The 20,138-nt window shown below is 40.2% G+C and overlaps 1 protein-coding gene across 8 annotated transcripts; it reads left to right on the forward strand.

Moving 5' to 3' along the window:
* The first annotated feature begins 6,541 nt into the window (after positions 1 to 6,541).
* LOC147465849 (UBP1-associated protein 2C-like) lies at positions 6,542 to 13,630 on the forward strand. Of its 8 annotated transcripts, XR_015189501.1 has the most exons (4): positions 6,542 to 8,212; positions 10,629 to 10,688; positions 11,498 to 11,604; positions 11,680 to 12,851. XR_015189501.1 is itself a non-coding variant. In XM_086522391.1 (2 exons), exon 1 carries the CDS (start codon positions 6,678 to 6,680, stop codon positions 8,193 to 8,195), a length of 1,518 nt encoding a protein of 505 aa, XP_086378517.1. In that variant the 5' UTR covers positions 6,543 to 6,677; the 3' UTR covers positions 8,196 to 8,212; positions 8,513 to 8,872. The 8 variants fall into 8 exon arrangements, 1 of the variants encoding a protein (XP_086378517.1); XR_015189502.1 differs by lacking the exons at positions 11,498 to 11,604; positions 11,680 to 12,851 and adding an exon at positions 13,473 to 13,630; XR_015189498.1 differs by having other exon boundaries at positions 10,629 to 11,604.
* Positions 13,631 to 20,138: the final 6,508 nt, after the last annotated feature.

Below are 20,138 nucleotides of genomic sequence, written 5' to 3' on the forward strand. Positions count from 1 at the left end.
TCCCAAAGGCCACGCACCATATCTGTCATCATACACCATACAATGGTGGCTTCACAAATTAATTTCCAACAGGGGCTAAGAGAAAGCTTAAGCCCATGAAGAACAAGGACCGTAAAACAACGAGTCTAAGGGGAATGACACTATCCAAAAGTCTCCTAAAGGCAACGCCAACAACGACAAAGCTAAGGAGAAGGGAGTTTATAAAGGCAAAAATAAACTCTCTCCTAAGGGACTTCAATGTTATCGTAAAGATGACCACTGTTTCAAGTGCGGGGAACAAGGGCATGCCTATCGTGCTTTTTCCCACACGAATACACGAAATGAGCCTCCTAGAGCTACCTTGGTCAAAATCCAAGAAGAGGATGCTCACCACAAAGGAACTCCTCTATGCCATGCTTGGGGAAAGGTAAGAGAACATGATGCTTTTATTCTTTTTGACCCTGGTTCTACTCACAATTTCATATCCACAGAGTTGGCCACCAAGCTAGGCATCCAAGCCTATGAGATGGGAGATGTCCTACCTGCTAATGGTGCTTTCAAGGGGAAAGAAGATTCAATCACTCCTGTAATTGGGAAATTGAGGCTCCATGTCCATGTGGACAAAGAGGACTTGTTTATCTCTCCTCTCAAGCACGAGGATGTAATCCTAGGGGCACCATGGTTTGATCGCATGGCTGCCAATGTTAAATTTCCTAAAAGGCAAATCTACTTTAGGTTCAAGGAAAAAGATATGTACATAGATGCTAAGGAGTTGGGTAACACCATACCCATTGTACATACAGAAGCTTTCAATAAGTCAATAAAGAGCTATATTTCCGTGTACATGATTTTCGTTAAAGATTCCCAAATGAACCTAATGCTTTAGCAAAAGAAAATATAAACAATCACAAGGAATTAGAATTATCCAATTTTCTCAAGGGATTTCAAGATGTTTTTATTGACGACATCCCTTGTGAATTACCTCCTAAACGAGGCAATGACCACCATGCAATTGAACTTCTTCCAAGAAGTTCACCGCCTAATAAACCTCCTTACAGAGTTTCTGAAGCTCAACAAGAGGAGATTATGTGGCAAGTGCACGAGTTAGTTGAGAAGGGCATGGTTAGGCCTAGCTCATCTCCATTTTGTTTACCCGTGTTATTAGTGCAAAAGAAAGACGGCACATATCGTATGTGTGTCGACTATAGAGCACTAAATAGGATCACTATCAAGAATAGGTTTCCCGTTCCACGGGTAGAAGACCTATTTGATAAGCTACAAGGGTCAACCTAATTTAGTAGGATTGACCTAAAAGGTGGCTACCATCAAATAAGGATAGTTGATCAAGACATTGTAAAGACCGCATTTTGCACTACGTTTGGTCTTTACGAATACATTGTCATGCCTTTTGGCTTGACCTATGCACCAACCACATTCAACCACTTGATGGAGAAGCTATTCAGGCCTCACCGAACCTTTACTGGAGTGTTCTTTGATTATATCATCATCTACTTTAATTCACTAGACGAACATAAGCAACACCTCCAAGTAATATTTCAAGTCTTACGAGAGAATAAACTTTATATTAATCGAAAGAAAAGTGAGTTTTTCTTACAAGAGATTCAGTATTTAGGTCACATTATCTCTCAAGATGGCATCCAAATGGATCCATCAAAACTAGAGGTAATAAAAAGATGGCTTAATCCAAGGAATCTACATGAACTAAGAAGCTTTATAGGTATGTGTGCATACTATAGACGCTTCATAGAAAAGTTCTCACAAATCACGAAACTATTACATGACCTAATTGTGCTTACACTGTTGGATCTCTCAAAGCCATTTGAGGTCCAATGTGACGCTTGTGGTGATTGCCTTGGAGCTGTTTTGCTCCAAGAAGGGCAAGCCATAGCCTACAAAAGTCAAAAGCTCGACCTTGTTGAGCAAGTTCTATGCATATATGAAAAGGAACTCCTCGCAGTTCTACATGCCTTAGACTCGTGGAAAAGCACTAGTTATTGGGGACTCCTTTCATTCTGTGGATAAATCACCAAAGCCTTAAGTACTTCATGACGCAGACCAAGCTCTCCGACAAACAAATGAGGTGGGCAAATTTCCTTTCAAAAGTTCATTTTCATATTACTCACATTGTTGGCAAGCATAATCAAGTAGCCGATGCATTCTCAATACAACCGAGAGTGAATGTGGTTTCCATAGCAACTCACAATGATTTAGCTTCTATGATAGATGAGTACACTATTGATCTCGAGTTTAAAGATGTGATTTCAGTCCTTGCATTAGGGAAGAAAGAGGAACCATTTACTTTACAAGATGGTTATCTTCTCTATGGCAATAGACTATGAGTTACTAACTCACTACGTGAGAAAGTAATTTATGAATCTCATGCTCCTCCTTATGCGGGGCAGCATAGAGGGATTCAGTCTACCCTAAAAGGGATTGAAACATATTTCTATTGGCCTTCCATGAAAGCAAACATACAAGAGTATGTTTCTAAATGTGTGGTATGCCAAAAGACGAAGTTTGATAGAGGGAAGCAACGTAGGTTGCTTGAACCTTTGCCAATCCCTAATTCACCATGGGAGAGCATATCCATGGATTTTCTCTTTGGAATGCCTAAATCTATCCATGGAAATACGGGAATATGGTCAATAATAGAGATAGGTTCAACAAACAAGCTCATTTTATACCTGTCAAAAAGACTATCAAAGCCCATCAAATGGCAAACCTCTTCATATCACAAATCTTCAAGTACCATGGCTTGCCAATGTCCATAGTGTCGAAAAGAGATCCTAGAATGACCAGTAATTTTTGGAAGGGTCTCTTTGAGAATTTAGGGACAAGGCTAAACTTAGCCTACCACCCGCAAACAGATGGTCAAAGTGAAATAGCTAACCTAACAATTCTTGATCTACTAAAAGCCTATGTAATGGAAGTAGATCAAAGGTCCCAATGGGAGAAGTACTTACCCTTAGTGGACTATGCCTACAATAACATTGTACATACCTTTCGAGGTAATTGAGGGAAGATCCAAAAGTCCCCTGCTACTTAAGGTACATGGGAAGATCTTCGCTGCAGATGAGTATAGCCGAGACCTACAAGAATCTATCCAAAGGATTAAGGATACTATCTTTATCTCACAACAAAGGCAAAAGGCTACTACTGATGATAAGCACAGCCTTTAAAGAAAATGATGGGCTTTGCTTGAATTTCCCAAGGCTCAATTAAGGCACACGATGGGCAAGAATCCTATGGGATACCAAAAGTACTATGCTAAGTTAGCAAAAAGGTACTATGGTCCCTTCCAGATTCTTAGACCAATCAATAAGATGGCCTATCAACTCAAGTTGCCCAATCATTGGCTCATACACAAGGCTTTTCATGTGAGCATACTGAAGCCTTACAAAGGAGAGGCACTGGAGACCCACCGTAGATCGAGGACCAAGAAGAGGTGCTGCAGCCCGAGTCCATTCTCCGACATGAAGACAAGGTATTGAGCGGTGGTAAGATTATCCAACGATATCATATTTAGTTTAAGAATTATCCTTTTGAAGATGCTAGATGGATGCAAGGTTACAACTAAAGGATAACCTAAACCTTGTCAATGCTTACAACACTTCCCTAGAGTAAGCAAATGTAAAAATGTTTAAAATGAACAAAGTTTTTGTCTTATAAGACTCTCTTTTTCTTTATTGTGCACAAATGTTAAGAAGTCTGCGTGGAGACGATGTCTCCCCAACACTAAGTAAAGCTTGTCACTCTACTATGGAAGATTGATAGGACTAATGCAGAAACATGTTTGCGGCAGCTTAGGCTCTTAAGTGCCAAATGGATTAGTCATCCATTCTGGAACGATGTCGTCGGGTAAGATGGGGATCCTCTACCCACTAGAAAAAGGACTAATGAATAGGCTTTATATTCTCTACCCCATAGTCGAGGACGACTATGATTTCAAGAAAGAGGTAATGTCATAATAACTAATATCTAATTCTCCTAAATGAGTTTCTCATGTTAAACTGATCATTTAATATGGGGAAGTACCAGGGGAGAAAAAGCTAGAATATTGGTTAAGCTGGCAGACCATTCACAGTAGGGATCCAAAGGAGGGAAACGAGGGATCCAAAGTGGGGGCCATCTGTAAAAGAGCAATGTGCAACAATGGGCTTCAAAGACCCTAAGGTTTAGCCCATTAAGACTTCCAAAATGCTAAGGTTCCAAAATTCAAAGGTTATGTTCAATGGTCAATTTCTAGGTAAACTGGATGCTTGTGGGAAGACTCAAAAGTCTTACCACATCCCTATCTTGGAGAGGGCGAGCACTTATGGTAGGGGATGAGAGAGAAACACATACACACTCTAGCAAGCTCCCTTTACACAAAGGGAATAGGGGACACATGTCAGCTCTCTGGCCCAATTGCCCCCAAGGTGCATTCAAATCCTGTTGGATGGCCATAGAGGTGGACCAATGAGAATTAGGCTAGAGTAAATCTAGTTTAATTCATTTAAAAACACTTGATAAAAGAACTAACAGAAATTAAGCTCTCCAAAAGATTATTGGACAGTCTCCTAAGGGGTCCAATGAGCATTCAGCAGCCCAATGGCTTGCCTGATTCCTATCGGCCAAAAGATTAAGGGGTCCAATGAGAGTTTAATTGCATTAATTAAATACCTAAATCTCTCACAAAAGGGGAAAGGGGGACACGTGTCACAAGGCTATCACTTATGCTTCTTAATTATCATTGGCTAAGCTTTGCAGGGTCCAATAGGATGCCAGCGTGAGTAAAAAGCAAGAGTGGTCGACCAAGAGAGAGAGGGGGCTGATTTTGGCAAGGCATAATCACACAGACACTCGCACAATCTCACGTGTGAAGTAAAGAAGACTCTCTCTCCTTCTCAAGCTTTAATGGAGAGCTCATCATCTACTCCAAGCTTGTGAGAAGGGAGGCCTAGACCAACAACTCTTGGCTTTGTGATGCAAATCCAACCAAGATCCAAGCTCCAATGCATGCTCATCTCCTCTACCATGCTAATTACTCAACTATGCTAAGCTGGTATGAGTGATTATGTTAGGAGATATACTTCTTTCTCGTAAGAATACTCCTTGCTCCTCTCAATCTACACTCATACCCCGCTAGCTCTCACCATCTTCGAAGGTGTGTGAGGTCTTGGGTCTGAGACCGTGAGGGAATTGATGTTGTGTTTTATAAGTGTGAGCTTGATGCTTGAAGCTTCCATCTTCATTGTACGAGCAAGTTATTGAAGGAACACAAAGTATTGTATTGTAAAATGTCTCCCTTGATGGGGAAACCTATAATACAAAGCCTTTTGGAGGGGGGACCGTGGAGGGGGGACCGACTCCACATAAATCGGATCCTCAACTGTTGTCAATAGCTTAATTTCTCTCTCTTTGTGAAGTATTGTTCATTTCTATCTAACTAGGTGTTATGCTTTTTGTTACTCTCTCCATCCAAGCACTCTTGCTATGCTCATTAGGAATCTATTCTAATGAAATTCTCACTATGTCTATGCTATTTTCCTCTACACACAAGTTACTAGACCATTACATGTTACATGTTCTATGAGAAATAAGAAAAAATTGACTACGCTTGAGTAAGATGGGTCCCTGATCTAGAGATGAAATGGCCGATATTACTAGGCAGGTTAAGGAGTAGGGTTTAAGCAGAATGATTAAGCTGCAACTCTTTGTTTGATTCAATTACCCCCTTTAGTAGCCCTTTGTTGTGTAGTCAGCCCTATGGGACACAACTTGCTTTTTCCCAATGCTCATCAAGTCCCAAGTTGAGCTATTGTTGTTGCCTGTCAATTGGTTCTACTCATTCGCTTGTGTTTCTCAACAAACGCGGAGGTGACAACAATCACAACCAACTAAGAAAGTAACCAATTGTGCTCCAAAATCTATCAGAACACGTCGTATGGCAAAGAGCAGTAGTGTCTTGGGCTCACTGCTCAAACAATTGTAGAGAAAGCCATGAAATTGGACCATTTTATAGACAGCTATAGAGGCAATCAATCATCATAAATGCAATTAAAAAAAGAAAATTCACCAATGCACTTTGTACTTGTTGGCACTGCTTGCTTGCAGGTAGTGATATAGGCGTGGTGCCTACCAAATTGTGTAAACATTTTTTGGCATTCTTTTAGACTTTTTAAGCTATTTTTTAGGCTTACTAGTAAAAATAACATATCTTTCTCTCTATCTCTCTCTCATCTGTGCTGCCAAAGCAGTCGAGATCTCTCTCTCTCTCTCTCTCTCTCTCTCTCTCTCTCTCTCTCTAACAACAGGCAGTGCCTTCGTCTGCGCGTTTGTGTCGACTTGTTTACTTCAGTGTTAGATGCTTGATGTTTTGTTTTGTTTTCGGAGTCAGGTAGGGCACGCCCGTCAGCTCCCCTCATACACCAAAAAAGTATACAAGAAGAACGACCACGACTATGCACCCAGAAACCGAAGGCATACGCTAGATGCTTGATGTCAATTTGCATATGTCCTACTATATAGAACAACAACACCCACCAAGCAAAACTAGTTTTGAGTAGACAGAAGATTTAAGCGCCACGCTCCTTAACCTAAGAAAGGAGTAGGAAGGACTAAGAACTTCGAACGGCGCTCTCGGAGGAGTAGGGTTTCTGTACTTCGTTCGCGTAAACGCAGGAGAGGGCCTAGCCATGGATGCACCCGGCATGGATTTGAAGAAGCGGAAACTGGAAGAGAACGGGGTGGGGGTACCGGGGGGTCCTATCCCGGTTGCAGCAGCAGGCCCCCCCATGGCAGGAGGGCAATTACAAGCAGACGCTGCCCCGGGAGGTGTCTTGTCTGCAGGGGAGCCCATCACCGAGAGCAATGGTGCCGGTGTGCCCTCTTACCTCACTCTCGACGATGCCCGCCTCATGGTCGACCATCTCTCCAAGGAGGAGCTCGCTGACATTGTAGTAAACTCCAGTGTACGCCACCATGATGTCCTGGAGGAGGTACGCAAGTTTGCTGATGTCGATCCTACTCGCCGCAAAATCTTTGTGCGAGGTCTTGGCTGGGACACCAACACTCACACACTTCGCACCACCTTTTCTGAATTTGGTGAGCTCGAGGAGGCCATTGCCATTATGGACAAGATGACAGGTAAGAGTCGTGGGTTCGGCTTTGTCACTTACAAACACATGGATGGTGCCCTAAATGCCCTTAAGGAGCGTAGTAAGCGAATCGATGGGCGCATGGCTGTTTGCCAGCTTGCCTCTGATGGTGCTGGTTCCTCTCAACCTGCACAAGATCTTGCCCTGCGCAAGATCTACGTCGGCAATGTTCCCATGGACTGGCCTGTCGATCGCATGCTCAGTATTTTTTCTGAATATGGAGAGATTGAAGAAGGACCCCTTGGCCTTGACAAGCAAGTAGGTAAATCACGAGGGTTTGCTCTTTTCATTTACAAGTCATCAGAGTCTGCGCGGCGGGCCCTTGAGGAGCCTGTGAAAAATATAGGTGGTCATCAGCTTTTCTGCAAGCTAGCATCCGAGGGTGCAAGACAAAGATTTAACATGCATGGCCAACCTGAGATGTCCGATATGGGGATGGGGCAGCCTGGGAATGCTGGGCCACCACCTGCAAACATGCCTTATGGGGGTCCTCAATATGGTGGAGGTCCACAGGGAATGATGAGCCAGGGGGTTCCATACGGTCAACCTGCAAATCCTGCCATGAATACTGGCTTGAATACAGCACTTGGCCATGGTATGAATCCTAGCATGCATCCGAATGTAGGGGGCTCATATCCAAATCAGCCCATTGCAGCCAATCCGGCTCTGCCTTCTCCCATGAATTCATCATTGGGTCCCGTTGTGAACACCCAAGTTGGAACCCCACTCATGTCTTCTTACAGCAGCCATGGGGCAGTAGATGGGTATGGTCAGCAGACATCTGCTTATGGCGGACAGCAAAGTGGTTACTCTAGTGTAGGAGCGCCAACATCCCTGTATAACACATCCCAAGGGTCATTAACCTCACCAGCGCCCACCCTTCAAAGCCAGTATGGTTTGCCGTCTTACCAAACTCAGCAACAAATGACAGCACCTTATCAAGGACAGCAGCAGCAAGCTCCTCTGCCATACCAAGGTCCACAATCAGCAGTGTCTTCTGCTCCAAGGATGCAGCAGCCGGGAGGAGTACCATCAATGCCGTACTACGGGATGTAGTTGAAGTACCTTTGCTGGTGAGTGGTCCTCCTTTTTTGTCCAGCTTTTGTGTTCCTTTCTTGTTTGGCATGTGTTGCTCTCACTTTGAAGGTTTGGAGTGTCATTCTGTTATTGTGCAATTTATTTATATCCTGCTACTGCTTGCTTGGGAACTTTATATGTTTGAAACTATAAATGTCCGTTGCTGCATGTGGAACTGATTGCTGCTTGGTTGGTGCACTGCAGTATGCTTTGGCATTTTTGTCACTGTTTTTGCTAATGCTACCTTATTGTCTTTGCTTGTTGTTGCAATACCACTGGTTTGTCATCAACGCCAGGATATGTTTGGTCCTTGTTGAAGCTGTATTGTGTTGAGAATGATATGGACCATCTTGCAAGCAAAGTGGAGATCATATGTTTTTTTGGCAAAAGCTGAGTTTATACAGAATAGAAGATGCTTTGTGCACCATAGTTCACGAAGTCTTTCTATTTTAGATCTTTGAGATGGCGTGCATTGAGCAGCACTATTGTTTGATATTCTAAAACGGCGACTGGATTGAAATGCTTGAAGGGTTGCCATCTTCCAGAACTCTGTTTGCTATTTTGCTGAGCAGTTAATATTATTCCAAAAGTCTAGTTTGTACTAAGTTTGACATTATGGATCTTTAATTGTTGTGTTGATTGATTTGTAATGCTCATCTATGCTGCTCGAGTGTTTTAGTTGAATATGGTTAGAAAAGAGGTAGGCCAAATTTGCTGCTACTGAAGTGCATTCATTGCTTATTCTCAGCAGCTTGTTGATAACCATTGTTGAGTGTTGACATTCCTCTCAATTGCCATTCAATGTCCTCCTGTAGGCATCATTACCTAGAATGGTAGGGTAGACTTGAATTAGGCCAATGTAGAAGCGTTAGCACTTCGTGGAAGCAATGCATATTGTGACCATGGAATTTGCGGATGATAAGGTACATATTTGTACAACAGAAAGTCTTGTAGGTTGCTTTTGTGATTTTGGTCTGACTAATTTGTCTTCATGATCGTGAGTTTTATATGCCTGATCAGTTTTGGTAACAAGGTGGAGGAGCTGTGTGTTCTTATTTGCCACTGATTTGCTATCTTCTGATGCATGGTGCTAAAAGTAATGCTGGTCAGTAAAGTTTTCGGCTTGCTGTGTTGCATGTATGGAACTCTGGTTTTTTATAAATTTGCTTGTAGTTGTGAGGACCCTTTTCAAATGCTTCTACACCTATCTTATTCTGTGAACATACCTTTTTGTTTTAACTTTAGGTTTTTTGTTTGTGCTCACGTCAAAGTCTAGTGAAGACCTGTTGCAGGGTCGAGTGTCTACGGTGAGACGTTTCGCTGCAGGGCCTCATTTGCTCCTTGGGTTGGTCACTTTGATCAGCAAGCATTGGTCTTGACAGATTATTCTTTAGGCGAATATGACCAATGTCATATTGAGTGCCACATCAGGGTGTTTAGGCAGTAAAAAATTTACCTGAGTGGCTTTGTGCTGCGATCTTGTCATATGCATCTATTTTAAATAGCTACATGTGCTGCACAATGTGCGTTCATGACTCGCAATCGGGGAAACAACTTTAGGAACTAGATGGTGTATTTTACTGCCAGGAAGGTTTTCCCCATGTTTGTATTGTAGACTGACACTGTGCTCAGTCAATAATATGCATGACTCCTTGTTGTCTATAACTTGTAATTACCTTGAAGGATAACTACCGCAGGTGTAAACTTGCACCACCTTTGAAGGTGCATTTGGGCTTTTTGTGGGCCCATCCTGATCAAATAATGTGATCGTGATGACATGTGAACCCTGAGATTCTGATAGTTGACAGCCATGATTGAATAGCTGTATATTGGAGTAAGGATGTTAGGATTTGAGCTCTCATGCCACTCAGATTATCTAGGCCTGAAGATGCCATTCAAGATGATTAAGGCTTCTGTCCTCTTGAGGAGAAGATTGTAGAGATCTCTTTTTTGAAGAATTAGAGTGTTGCAATAAGCTTTCAGCTTCCGAGTACTTAGTTAAGCTCTGAAATGGTGCATACTTTCATCCCAGTTTCGGTCTCAACGTTACCTTTACTGAAGTATGATATTGATTTGTGTCATTATACCCGGGGTTCTCTCAAGTTAGTCTAATTCAATAGAGAGTCTGTGTACGGATTTTACTGGTCACTGATTGTGCAATGAAATTGCTTGGATTGGCTGGCTGTCTTCTCAGAAACCACTTCTTTCTTTGCTTAGTATATGTTGATGTGAAACTTTTGTTGGAGTTCTGCAACTGGGCTTGTCTTTGACAAAGCTTTTGTACCATGCCTTTCCAATTGGCTTGTGGTCATGATTTGACCTTTGTGTGAAATTCTGTCCATCGTGTATTTATGTTGAAGCTCAGCGAGCCTGTGTCCAATACAAGTGGCATTTCTTCTGACATGTTTGCAGTTTAGCCATATCTTGTTGGGCACGAGGAGCATAGTCACTGGGTACCCCAAGCTTCCTATGGTAAATGGTCTCTCTCTCTCTCTCTCTCTCTCTCTCTCTCTCTCTCTCTCTCTGTCTTAAGCATTGCATATGAATTGACATTAGACTCTAGGAAGGTCATCTTTCAAGAACCTGAAAGCTTGAATAGTACATCCATTTCTTAACTGAACTAATGATATTTTTCAGTTAGGAGGTTGCATGTGTGCTTATGGTAACTTGTGTGTAGAGTTTTAACTTGAAGCCTCTGCCCTCCCTTGAGTTGGGCATGATATTAGGAGCAGTTTTTGAGCCTTGCACAAGTGCCCTCCCTCCCCCCCTCCCAAAAAAAGAAAAAAGGAAAAAGAAATAAAATAAGAGAAATAGCAAAAAAAATGAAGAAGAAATGCCTTCTGGGCTCTTCTCAGAGTATGCCTGTTAATTTGCCTTCACAATTCAGCAATTTGCATGATCCTTTTGAAATTCTTTTCGAGGCGATTTGTTGCAATGCTGAAAGCGTCCACAAGTCTGAAGCTATCACAGGAATCTTGGTCACCTGATCAAGGTTAAAAATGTGTGCCCTTGCATTGACGTTTATTTTGAACAATCTTTCTGGAGCTGTGTTGGAGGACATTACTTTTGACTTAGTAATTCTATAGCAGTGGGCTCATATACATTACTGTGTCATGGATTCTGTCTTCTATTTTAAATACATTATCAGCTTCGCATGCCTCATCCACTAGGAAGTCATAAGTTTTTAGTAAAGCCATAAAAATTATACTACGAAGAAATGTATGTGAGGGAGGGCTTTCTGATAATTTCTGGAAGCATCAGTTGGCTCTTCTCTTACACAGCTGCAATGGAGAAGTAGATTTCTGTTTGTAATGGAGAAGTAGTTTTAGGCCCTAGCGCATTCAAGCTATAGCAAGAAAACTCAACGCAAGCAAAATTAAGAATGGAGGTATGCACATTTTTCATCTGGAAGGAATTGGGCATATACCAGTGTGCGAATTTACCGAGTGAAGTGCTTTTGTAGGCCTAATGTGTTTGTTTGGGATGATGCGTCAAAGCTTTCTCGTACATACAAGGGCCAATACTTGGGACGTTTGTCTTGATTGTTGCCCAATGATGCAATTTGGGTCTTCCATTGACAGATCCTAGGGTGGACGTCTCCTGTGCATTACTTTTCACCCTCTTAATGATTCCTATGCATGTGATGCTAGTCAATATAATGGACTCTCACTTCATCATCATATAAATCTTTCTTTTTGACGAGTATGCCACATTTGTTATGCACGATTCAAAGTTTTTGTTACGCGTGCTTTGCGCTTATATATGTTATGTCTTAATGCTTTGTTAGATTGAAGTTTTCATTGCATAAATGGTAATTTCCTTTTGATTGCATGAGAGCATCCGTTGTATGGACATCGATTATGATGGGTCATTGACATTTTGTGCATTTGTCGCAATGTTTAGATGCTCGGATGAATGGAGAGCCCTTTTGCACTAAAAGATAAGCTCTTCTTTGCATATGGGTTTCACTTTTGTGAGATTACATTGGACATGCATGCTTGGTCGAAACACTTGTTATACCAAAATTGGATTTGAATGTCCATTTTCGTCTTGATTTGAATGGAAAATCCCTACATATCACTAAACATTGAGCATTGTTGGACCACCTTGAGATAAAACTAAAATTTTGGGGCTGGTATGAGACGATTTTAGTGATTGGATTAAATGCCAACTCCTATAGAGCACTAAACATAGGACTTCTTTTCTCGGGTGGTTGGCAAGTTGGAATTTCCAGTAGATATGTGACAAGTCATCATTGTAATATATTACAATATTTGGTTGTTTAGAGCCATTCCATTTCATTTGAGTACAATTGTATAGGCCTTAGCTCGGGCTTAAAATGCAATTTTTTTCATTTGAGCTATTGTTAGCCAACTTTTCTGGAGCTTCTCAAATGCAAAGTTTAGCTAGCATGAGCCACTTTATTTCATTTGAAGTTGCATTATTTCTAGCTCATCTTGATCTAAAATTGCATATTCTATTTGAGCTAGCAATCAATCAACTTTTGATCATGCATGAGAGGATGTAAAAATTACAGAAATTGCTTATGTAGAAGCATTCTCTCTGTTTTTTGACATGTATGCATAGATTTGCTACCATAGACAACCATGTGTATCAAAAAGATACTTTTTATCCCTAGGGTTTTTTCCTTCGGCAAATTTGGGTATACAAGACCCTAGATTTTGGTCTTCATTAAAGTTTTTGTGCTTTTTAGTTTTCAAAAAATTGTATTTTAGAAGGCTTGGTTTACAATAAATGAATTAAGAGGCGTCTATCCATCAAGTGGATGCTTTGCTCAAATATGCTCAAAAGGGTGCGAATATGTGAAACTTTTTCATGCTATGCTCTTTCTTATCTCTACATCTCTCTGTATGCTTGAATTAAGTGAATTTGTTTCTAGCTATGGTTCTTTTCATTCCAAAAGCTAGGCATACACTAAAGTTTCAACATTTCGCTTTATGAAAATTAAACTCATTAGAATTTTGAATTTATTTGTGTCAATCATGGAGATGGGATCATTGCTTGTTAGTCAAACTCAGAATGATTGCCTTAATACTCCACTCATTTCTAACACAATCGAAGGCTATGATTGTGCTTTATTTCCTTAATCTATTTTTCATGAGCATCTCTCATTATGAAAGCAATAATAGATGCTAGACAATGAGTAAATGAATCAAAAAATTGTTCACACAGTAGCAAAATGCTACCCGACATATTGAAAATGAAATCTTTATGTCAAGTTTGTATCCATGTTAGGCTCAGCGCCTTGACACTTGGCAGACGAGGGAGAAACTAACTTGGCTCGCTTGATCAAGGCTCTAATCCGAGTTGAGAAGGTAAGTCGTCCCCATGGTACACTAGTACACTTTTGGAGCACCTCTGAGGTTTCAAGGAGCCCAGAGTTGTAGTTTGACTTGCTTTGGATTTATCGCCTTATGATGTGCTTTTTTTCCCTATAAAATGCAAAAAAAATAAATATTTTATGAGCTTTATTAAAAGCTAAATAAAAGTGTACTAATGGGTTTGGAGCTTATTTATGATCCATTTTCTACGTAGACTTGGTTGTTATATTAAGGATAATCATATAATTTTTAGGCCAATAGGTTTATGAACTCTCACTAGCTTAGGGTCATAATTGATTGCTTATGTTACATTATTAAATCTAAAATTTTTAGAGGTTTAATCTTCTTAATAGTTTGTGTTTTTTTGCTTTCTGTTGTTTAGTTGGTTGATTAGATCTATCTTTTGAAAGGAAAATTTTACTTTGCATGAATAATCATTGCACTTCCATCTCCCATATAAAATTGTTTTCTTTTGATGCGTATGAATTGGTTTATGTTTTGAGAGCTCAATTTTCCTTCAAGGATGTAGTTTTCATCATGTCATCGTACTTTACTTTAGCGTCACACGAGAAATGTGGGTTTGTTTGCAGTGCGCTAGCCGACACGTGTGGGTGAGACAAGGAGTGAGGGTATGTGTATATGACATGGTGTGTGTTTGTGTGTAAAATAAGTTACAAAGTGGCATGGCCAAGCAAGCAATTAGGGTTCAAGAGCGGCCTTGATTAGCACCATGCAATGGCCACCATTATTTTTAGGAGTGTATTCTGGGATGAACCCAAGCACGATAGTGGAGTTGCGACGAAAATTTGTAGCGGAAATCAGCGGCCAAGTATCAAGTGATGCAGCTATGACTAAGTTGTGGAGGGTATGTCTAGGATAAATAGGTCTTGGGTGACAGATGAGTGTGGTTGTGTGGGGCCATGGCCCAAAAACGATGTTTCTTGTCATCATGGATCAGGGTCATGTATGGAGTTAGGTGATTGGCCAAAGAGTCTGGCACTCTTGCATCGCATGAGCACAAGAAGCAAAGGTGCATGCAACTGTTGTAAGGATGTGTGTGTGTGGCGAGATGCTTAAAGAGCAGCCAGTCGGGTATCGCCGAAAAAGGTGGATGAGGCAAGTGGAGTTGTCCCAGGTGATACGGGTATGTATGGTGTATATTTTGGGTGTGAAGTAGACTTAGTAGAGTAGCGTCTATAGCGGCGTGTGCGACAGAAAAAGGGAGATTGTGGATGGTGGACCTAATTGGGCCAATAGGTAGAGCAAGGGTCTTGGGAGTTGGGGAGAAACTGGTATGGGAGAGAGTGCCACAGATGGCTAGGGCTCGTGTATGTCATTTGCTCATTTTTATTATTACGATTTTTTCACATAAAGGATCTCAAGAAAGTATGCATGCATGAAAATTCTACTTGATCCCATTCTAATCAAACAAGATCGAGCTTGAATTATCAATTTTCAAAGCTATTCAAGTTTGTACTTCAACTTAATTGAACGTGCATGCATAAAATCGAGGCTTTATCCTTGCTTGAACTTCTTGAACAACGTGGTCGTAATACTACCAAAAGTAAGTGAATGAGCCAATATTCTTTGTTGCACACTAATCATTCACGGTTCATACCCTCAAAGTCATTGGATCAATAAAGGTTAAGATTTTCATGAGATGATGCACTAAGTTTGACCTTCACCACACATTTGGTTGGATACACGAAATCCCCAAGTTGACAACATAAATGATTCCACACTTGATTTATCAAACATCACACTATCACGACTTTAGCAGTCCAATTTCAAATGCTACAACTCCAACTTATATGGAGATACATACAAATGTATCCTCTACTCAATTGGATCATGCAGGCATAGATATTGCAAAACCCTTTTCATTGGAAAATCAAATCTCTCATCGCAACTTTTACTTGCACATTTCTAATATCCAATCACTCAAACTCCATTGGGTTTAAATTGTCAATGCGTACCAAACCATTCCTTGTTACACGCGACGATGCATCATCACATCTATATGTGTGCATCATCGAATTGGCTCAAAAATTGAGCAATGTAGGTTAAAAAATCAATCAATCACATCAAAAGATTAGGTATAAATTAGCAAAACAAAACTTGATTAAGTGATCAAATCATCCTCTAATTAAGAAAATACACATACATCATACTTGAAAAGTTAGTGATTAGGTTAGTAAAATTAGTCAAAAATTAGCATGGAATGATTAAAAATTAGCATGAAAATGCAACAAAATTAGTAATGGTTAGTATGAAATTAGTGAAATTGAAAATGGAATTAGGGATTTTGGGTTCTTATAACCTAAAAATTAGCCTCAATTATTTGCACACATAATTAAATCACACTAATTTGAGTTATACATACTCAATCGATAAAATTAGTAGTGAAATTACTCCAATTTTTAACATCCTCTTCTCACTAACATAGGTTCTCGGTCCCCGACAACGGCGCAAAATGTTGAGGTCATTGTACCATCGGTCTGATCGTAATCCACAATCAACAATATTATCAATCCGTGGAGGGACTATTTGGCTAAGGCTTGGAGGCATGAAGGTCATCAGCAGATGTCTCAAAATAGAGAATTCAACGGATCCTTTTATCTATCATAAAGAGAAGCCATGGAAGGGGCTTCCTCTAATCAAATACAAATCTACTCACTAATCACTTTGCATACGTTATGCGATTAAAATTACCCTTTATATTAATTATCCTATTTACAATTCTTAATCACACACATACACAAGCATTGTAATTAACATGTCTAGTTCACAATAGAGTGACCATTCTGATCCAACCTGTCAATGCTGCTATGCATGTATGAACACTAATTACACACTTTGTAAAGAGAGAAAGAGAAGGAATGCATAGCCCTCACACATGACGACCAATCGTGTGGTTGTAAGAGATTAATTAGAAAGAAATTAGTGATCTAAAATTCACTAATACAACTTTATATACACATAATCAATGCTAAGTGGATTAACAAAAAAGAATGAGTAATTGATTAAGAAGATTAAGTTGAAGGGCATGGCAAGCCCAAGAGCCTCATGGCCATTTTCCTTACAAAGAGCAAAGCTCACCCAAGAATGCTTTATCATTTAGCATATGCTACTTTTATAGGGATGGACTTCAAATTTTTTTACAATGGAATGAAATTGAGCCCTTTAGACTATAGCTTATACAAGTTGGAACTCAAATGAACCTAAGGCCTCTACATGTTAAACTTACATGGCCACATGTGCATGACTGTGGCATTCAATAGGCATACATTTTCTTGTAAGAATTACAATGTCCACTTATCTTGCCATACATTGTAAATGTAATTGCACATCAATCATTCTCAATTGTGTATCAATTAAGTCATCCCAAGTGAATTAATCACACACCAATATTTAGGTCAAACAATCATTATAATTGATAATTGCTACCAATTATTCATCCCCAATTTGGATATCTATTGCCATTAAATACACACCCAAATTTAGGCCAAACTAATATGCACCAAACATATCAATGTCTCATTGCATAGTTCAAATTACATACTTGATTAAGAATATATAAGAGCATGCATGCTTTATTTGTCAAAAATCAACCTTAATTGGATGTAGTCAAGCAATTCACACTCCAAAATTAAGTGCAAAAGCTCAAATTTGGTTCAATTGGCAATGCAATTAAGCTTACACCTAATAATTGCACACATTTGATGCACATCCAACAATTAAAATGCATTTATGTGTCGTAATTGGCCATCAATCATCGAAAATCAAGTGGTCTTGAATGGGTGCACACACTCAAGTTTTGTTCAATTTTTTTTTGACAAAATGGCATATCCATTGGTTAGAATTGCCTAACATACATGCGAATTATATGATCATACATTCATGTTGCATCAATTTTCTCCATTTCTATGGATGCACACACTCGGGACTATATGCACTCACCCAAATTTATGACAAAATTTTTCCTTTTTTTTTGCATTGCGCACATTGATCTTTACACGCACATGAATTCTTGTTGAAATTTAAGCTTCATCTTGACACACATGTTTCAATAGTTAAATTGACCATCATTGGTACTCTAATTCAGTCAAATTAGGCACAAAGTGTAGGTCTCCTATGTGCGAACGATAATCTTGTATATGCTAACTTTTGAAATTTGCATGAAAACCTATTGAAACATGCACACCACCTTTATGAAAAACTTTAATTGATCCACTAGCATGCATGACATTAAGTGATCCAAAAGCCACAATGCAAACAAAGTCACTTTTGAAAGGATGTTGGCTTGACGAGCATGCCTTGATTGCATGAGCAAAGATTCTTCTTGAAAGCGCTTCTCTACCCTTACAAAGCACTTGAGTGCTAATATGGATTATGGAAACCATGAACGTGCTTGAGCACTTGAGTTTACTTTGTTTGAAAAGAGAATACACTAATATACCTTGCATGTCATGATTCAAAACTGATTTGTTTAGATGATTAAGCTTTCATATAATTGATTCATGTATGTGGGTGGCTTTACTTGTTTGGAGAGGGGACATCCCACAAACAATGCAATCACATTCAACAAAGATACTTTCAATATGCTCCACAAAAGCATACCAATCTAGGGAAATCAATCAATTTGTGAGAGGCCCGTCATCAAGAGTGAAAAAAATATGTTTGCATCCACCCTTCTACTTCCTTACGCGGTTGGTAAAATGATTCATTGAGTGAGATATCAAGGAGAGGATACCTTGGTATGAGTGTACCTCAACGACCTCTAAACACTATCACACCGGTTTTTAAAAAAACTGGATAAACAAGGGAGTCTTAATGCCAACTATGGATAGATATTTCATGTGACATGGATGATAAAAGACACGAATTGTGTTGAAGACTCATCTTGTCAACCACAAGGGGAGAAGCTATGGAATGGGAGAGTGATACTGTAGAATGGAATGACACTTGGGAACTCATACCCCTTGCCCATTTACTAGCCATGTATCAACATATAATGAAGGGGTGTTCAAGACAAAGAACCAGAGTGTTGGCACTAAACATGAGGTTTGACTTGTAGCCAAGAGAGACCTCGTTGACTAATGGTGACAAGTTTTCACCTATAGCTCAGATGCTCATTTGTTAGTAGGATGGCTATCATGAGGAGGTGGCCCTATTGTTTGCTTGCTGAAAAATTGTTCTTCTGACTGATGATCTCAAGGAGGAGCTTTTACATGGAGCAACCTCTTGGTCTTCAAAATTTCAAATCTAAGGGTATTGTTTACTGCCTCTAAAACATACCTTTTATGTAGACTCCCTTGGGCTAGGAGTAAGAGGACAAAGACTTTTCTTTGCAAACAATAATGATTGGAGAGATGTCTAGGAATTGATTGTAATAGAGTTACGATAATCATTTTTTTGTACATGGAAAATTTTGTTTCTGCAAGTAAGGACATGGCTTACTTTGAGTGCCAAGTTGTTTGGCTTCATTGTTCAATGGAGGACTTGGGTATTTGCACTCGGACACCTTTATGCTTCATTGAAATCATTAGAGTTGCATAGATATTGTTCACAATGCTGTGTTTCATGCTTAAAATGAGCATATTGAGGTCCAATGGCACTTTGTTTATAGAAGAAATTGAGATATTGGACACGATTATCATGGTAAGACCAAGATTAGAGTATGGTAAGATGATTTTTTTGTGTGGACTTCTTAACATGGTGGTTCAGACTCACTCTAGACACAAGAAGATTTAGAAAATTTCTCATGTACAAAAACGGAGTCTTTTCCAATGTTTTTGTTTTTCATACAATGAATAACATCATGAGCTTCTGCTCGAGAGGCACTGCATACCTAGCTAGGTACGATCAAGGACAGGGGACCACCGGGCTGGCGGTCCCCTGTCCCCAATCGTACCTAGCTAGGTATGAAGTCCCTCCCTCATAGAAGCTCATGATGTTGAGGTAAGTCACAATGTGGGAATTATTGTGAGAATGTGTCTAAAACTTCTTGTGAGAACCCTTATGAATGTGAAAATTTCTCTCATCTCTAGTCGGTGGCACTTTGACGACATATGTTCTCACTCTAGTAGCGCTTTGTGTCTAAGAAACGTATTGTTGGTGTTAAGTAGGCTATCACAAGAAGATTTTCTCATGTAGAAAAATGGAGTCTTTTTCAATGTTTTTCATACAATGCATAACATCATGAGCTTATGCTCGAGAGGCACCAGATACTTAGCTAGGTACGATCGGGGGTAGGGGACCGCGGGTCCCCCCACCGGACCGGCGGTCCCTGCCCCCAATCGTACCTAGCTAGGTATGCGGTGCCTCCCTCGCAGAAGCTCATGATGTTGACGTAAGGCTGGGTTCACATAAGGCGATGGAAGGAATCGGAAAAGCTTGTAAACCAACAAGAAAGTGCCATATGGACCTTGTTGTTCACATAGGGCGGCAGAAAAGTGAGATGGAGAGTGCCACATTGGGAAGAGAAAAAGGAGATTTGTTTTGACCCCTCCCTCCCGCCACCCGCGAAGTTCTTTCTACCACCCTTCACCTTGGCAAAAAGTGCCATGTTGGCACCAAT

This window comes from Adiantum capillus-veneris, chromosome 1, assembly GCF_014529385.1.
Source record: "Adiantum capillus-veneris isolate H3 chromosome 1, ASM1452938v2, whole genome shotgun sequence".
NCBI lineage: Eukaryota > Viridiplantae > Streptophyta > Polypodiopsida > Polypodiales > Pteridaceae > Adiantum > Adiantum capillus-veneris.

What these genes read in the sequence shown, in the direction of transcription:
- LOC147465849 (XM_086522391.1), top strand. Translation starts at nt 6,678, where the DNA reads ATGGATGCACCCGGCATGGATTTGAAGAAGCGGAAACTGGAAGAGAAC.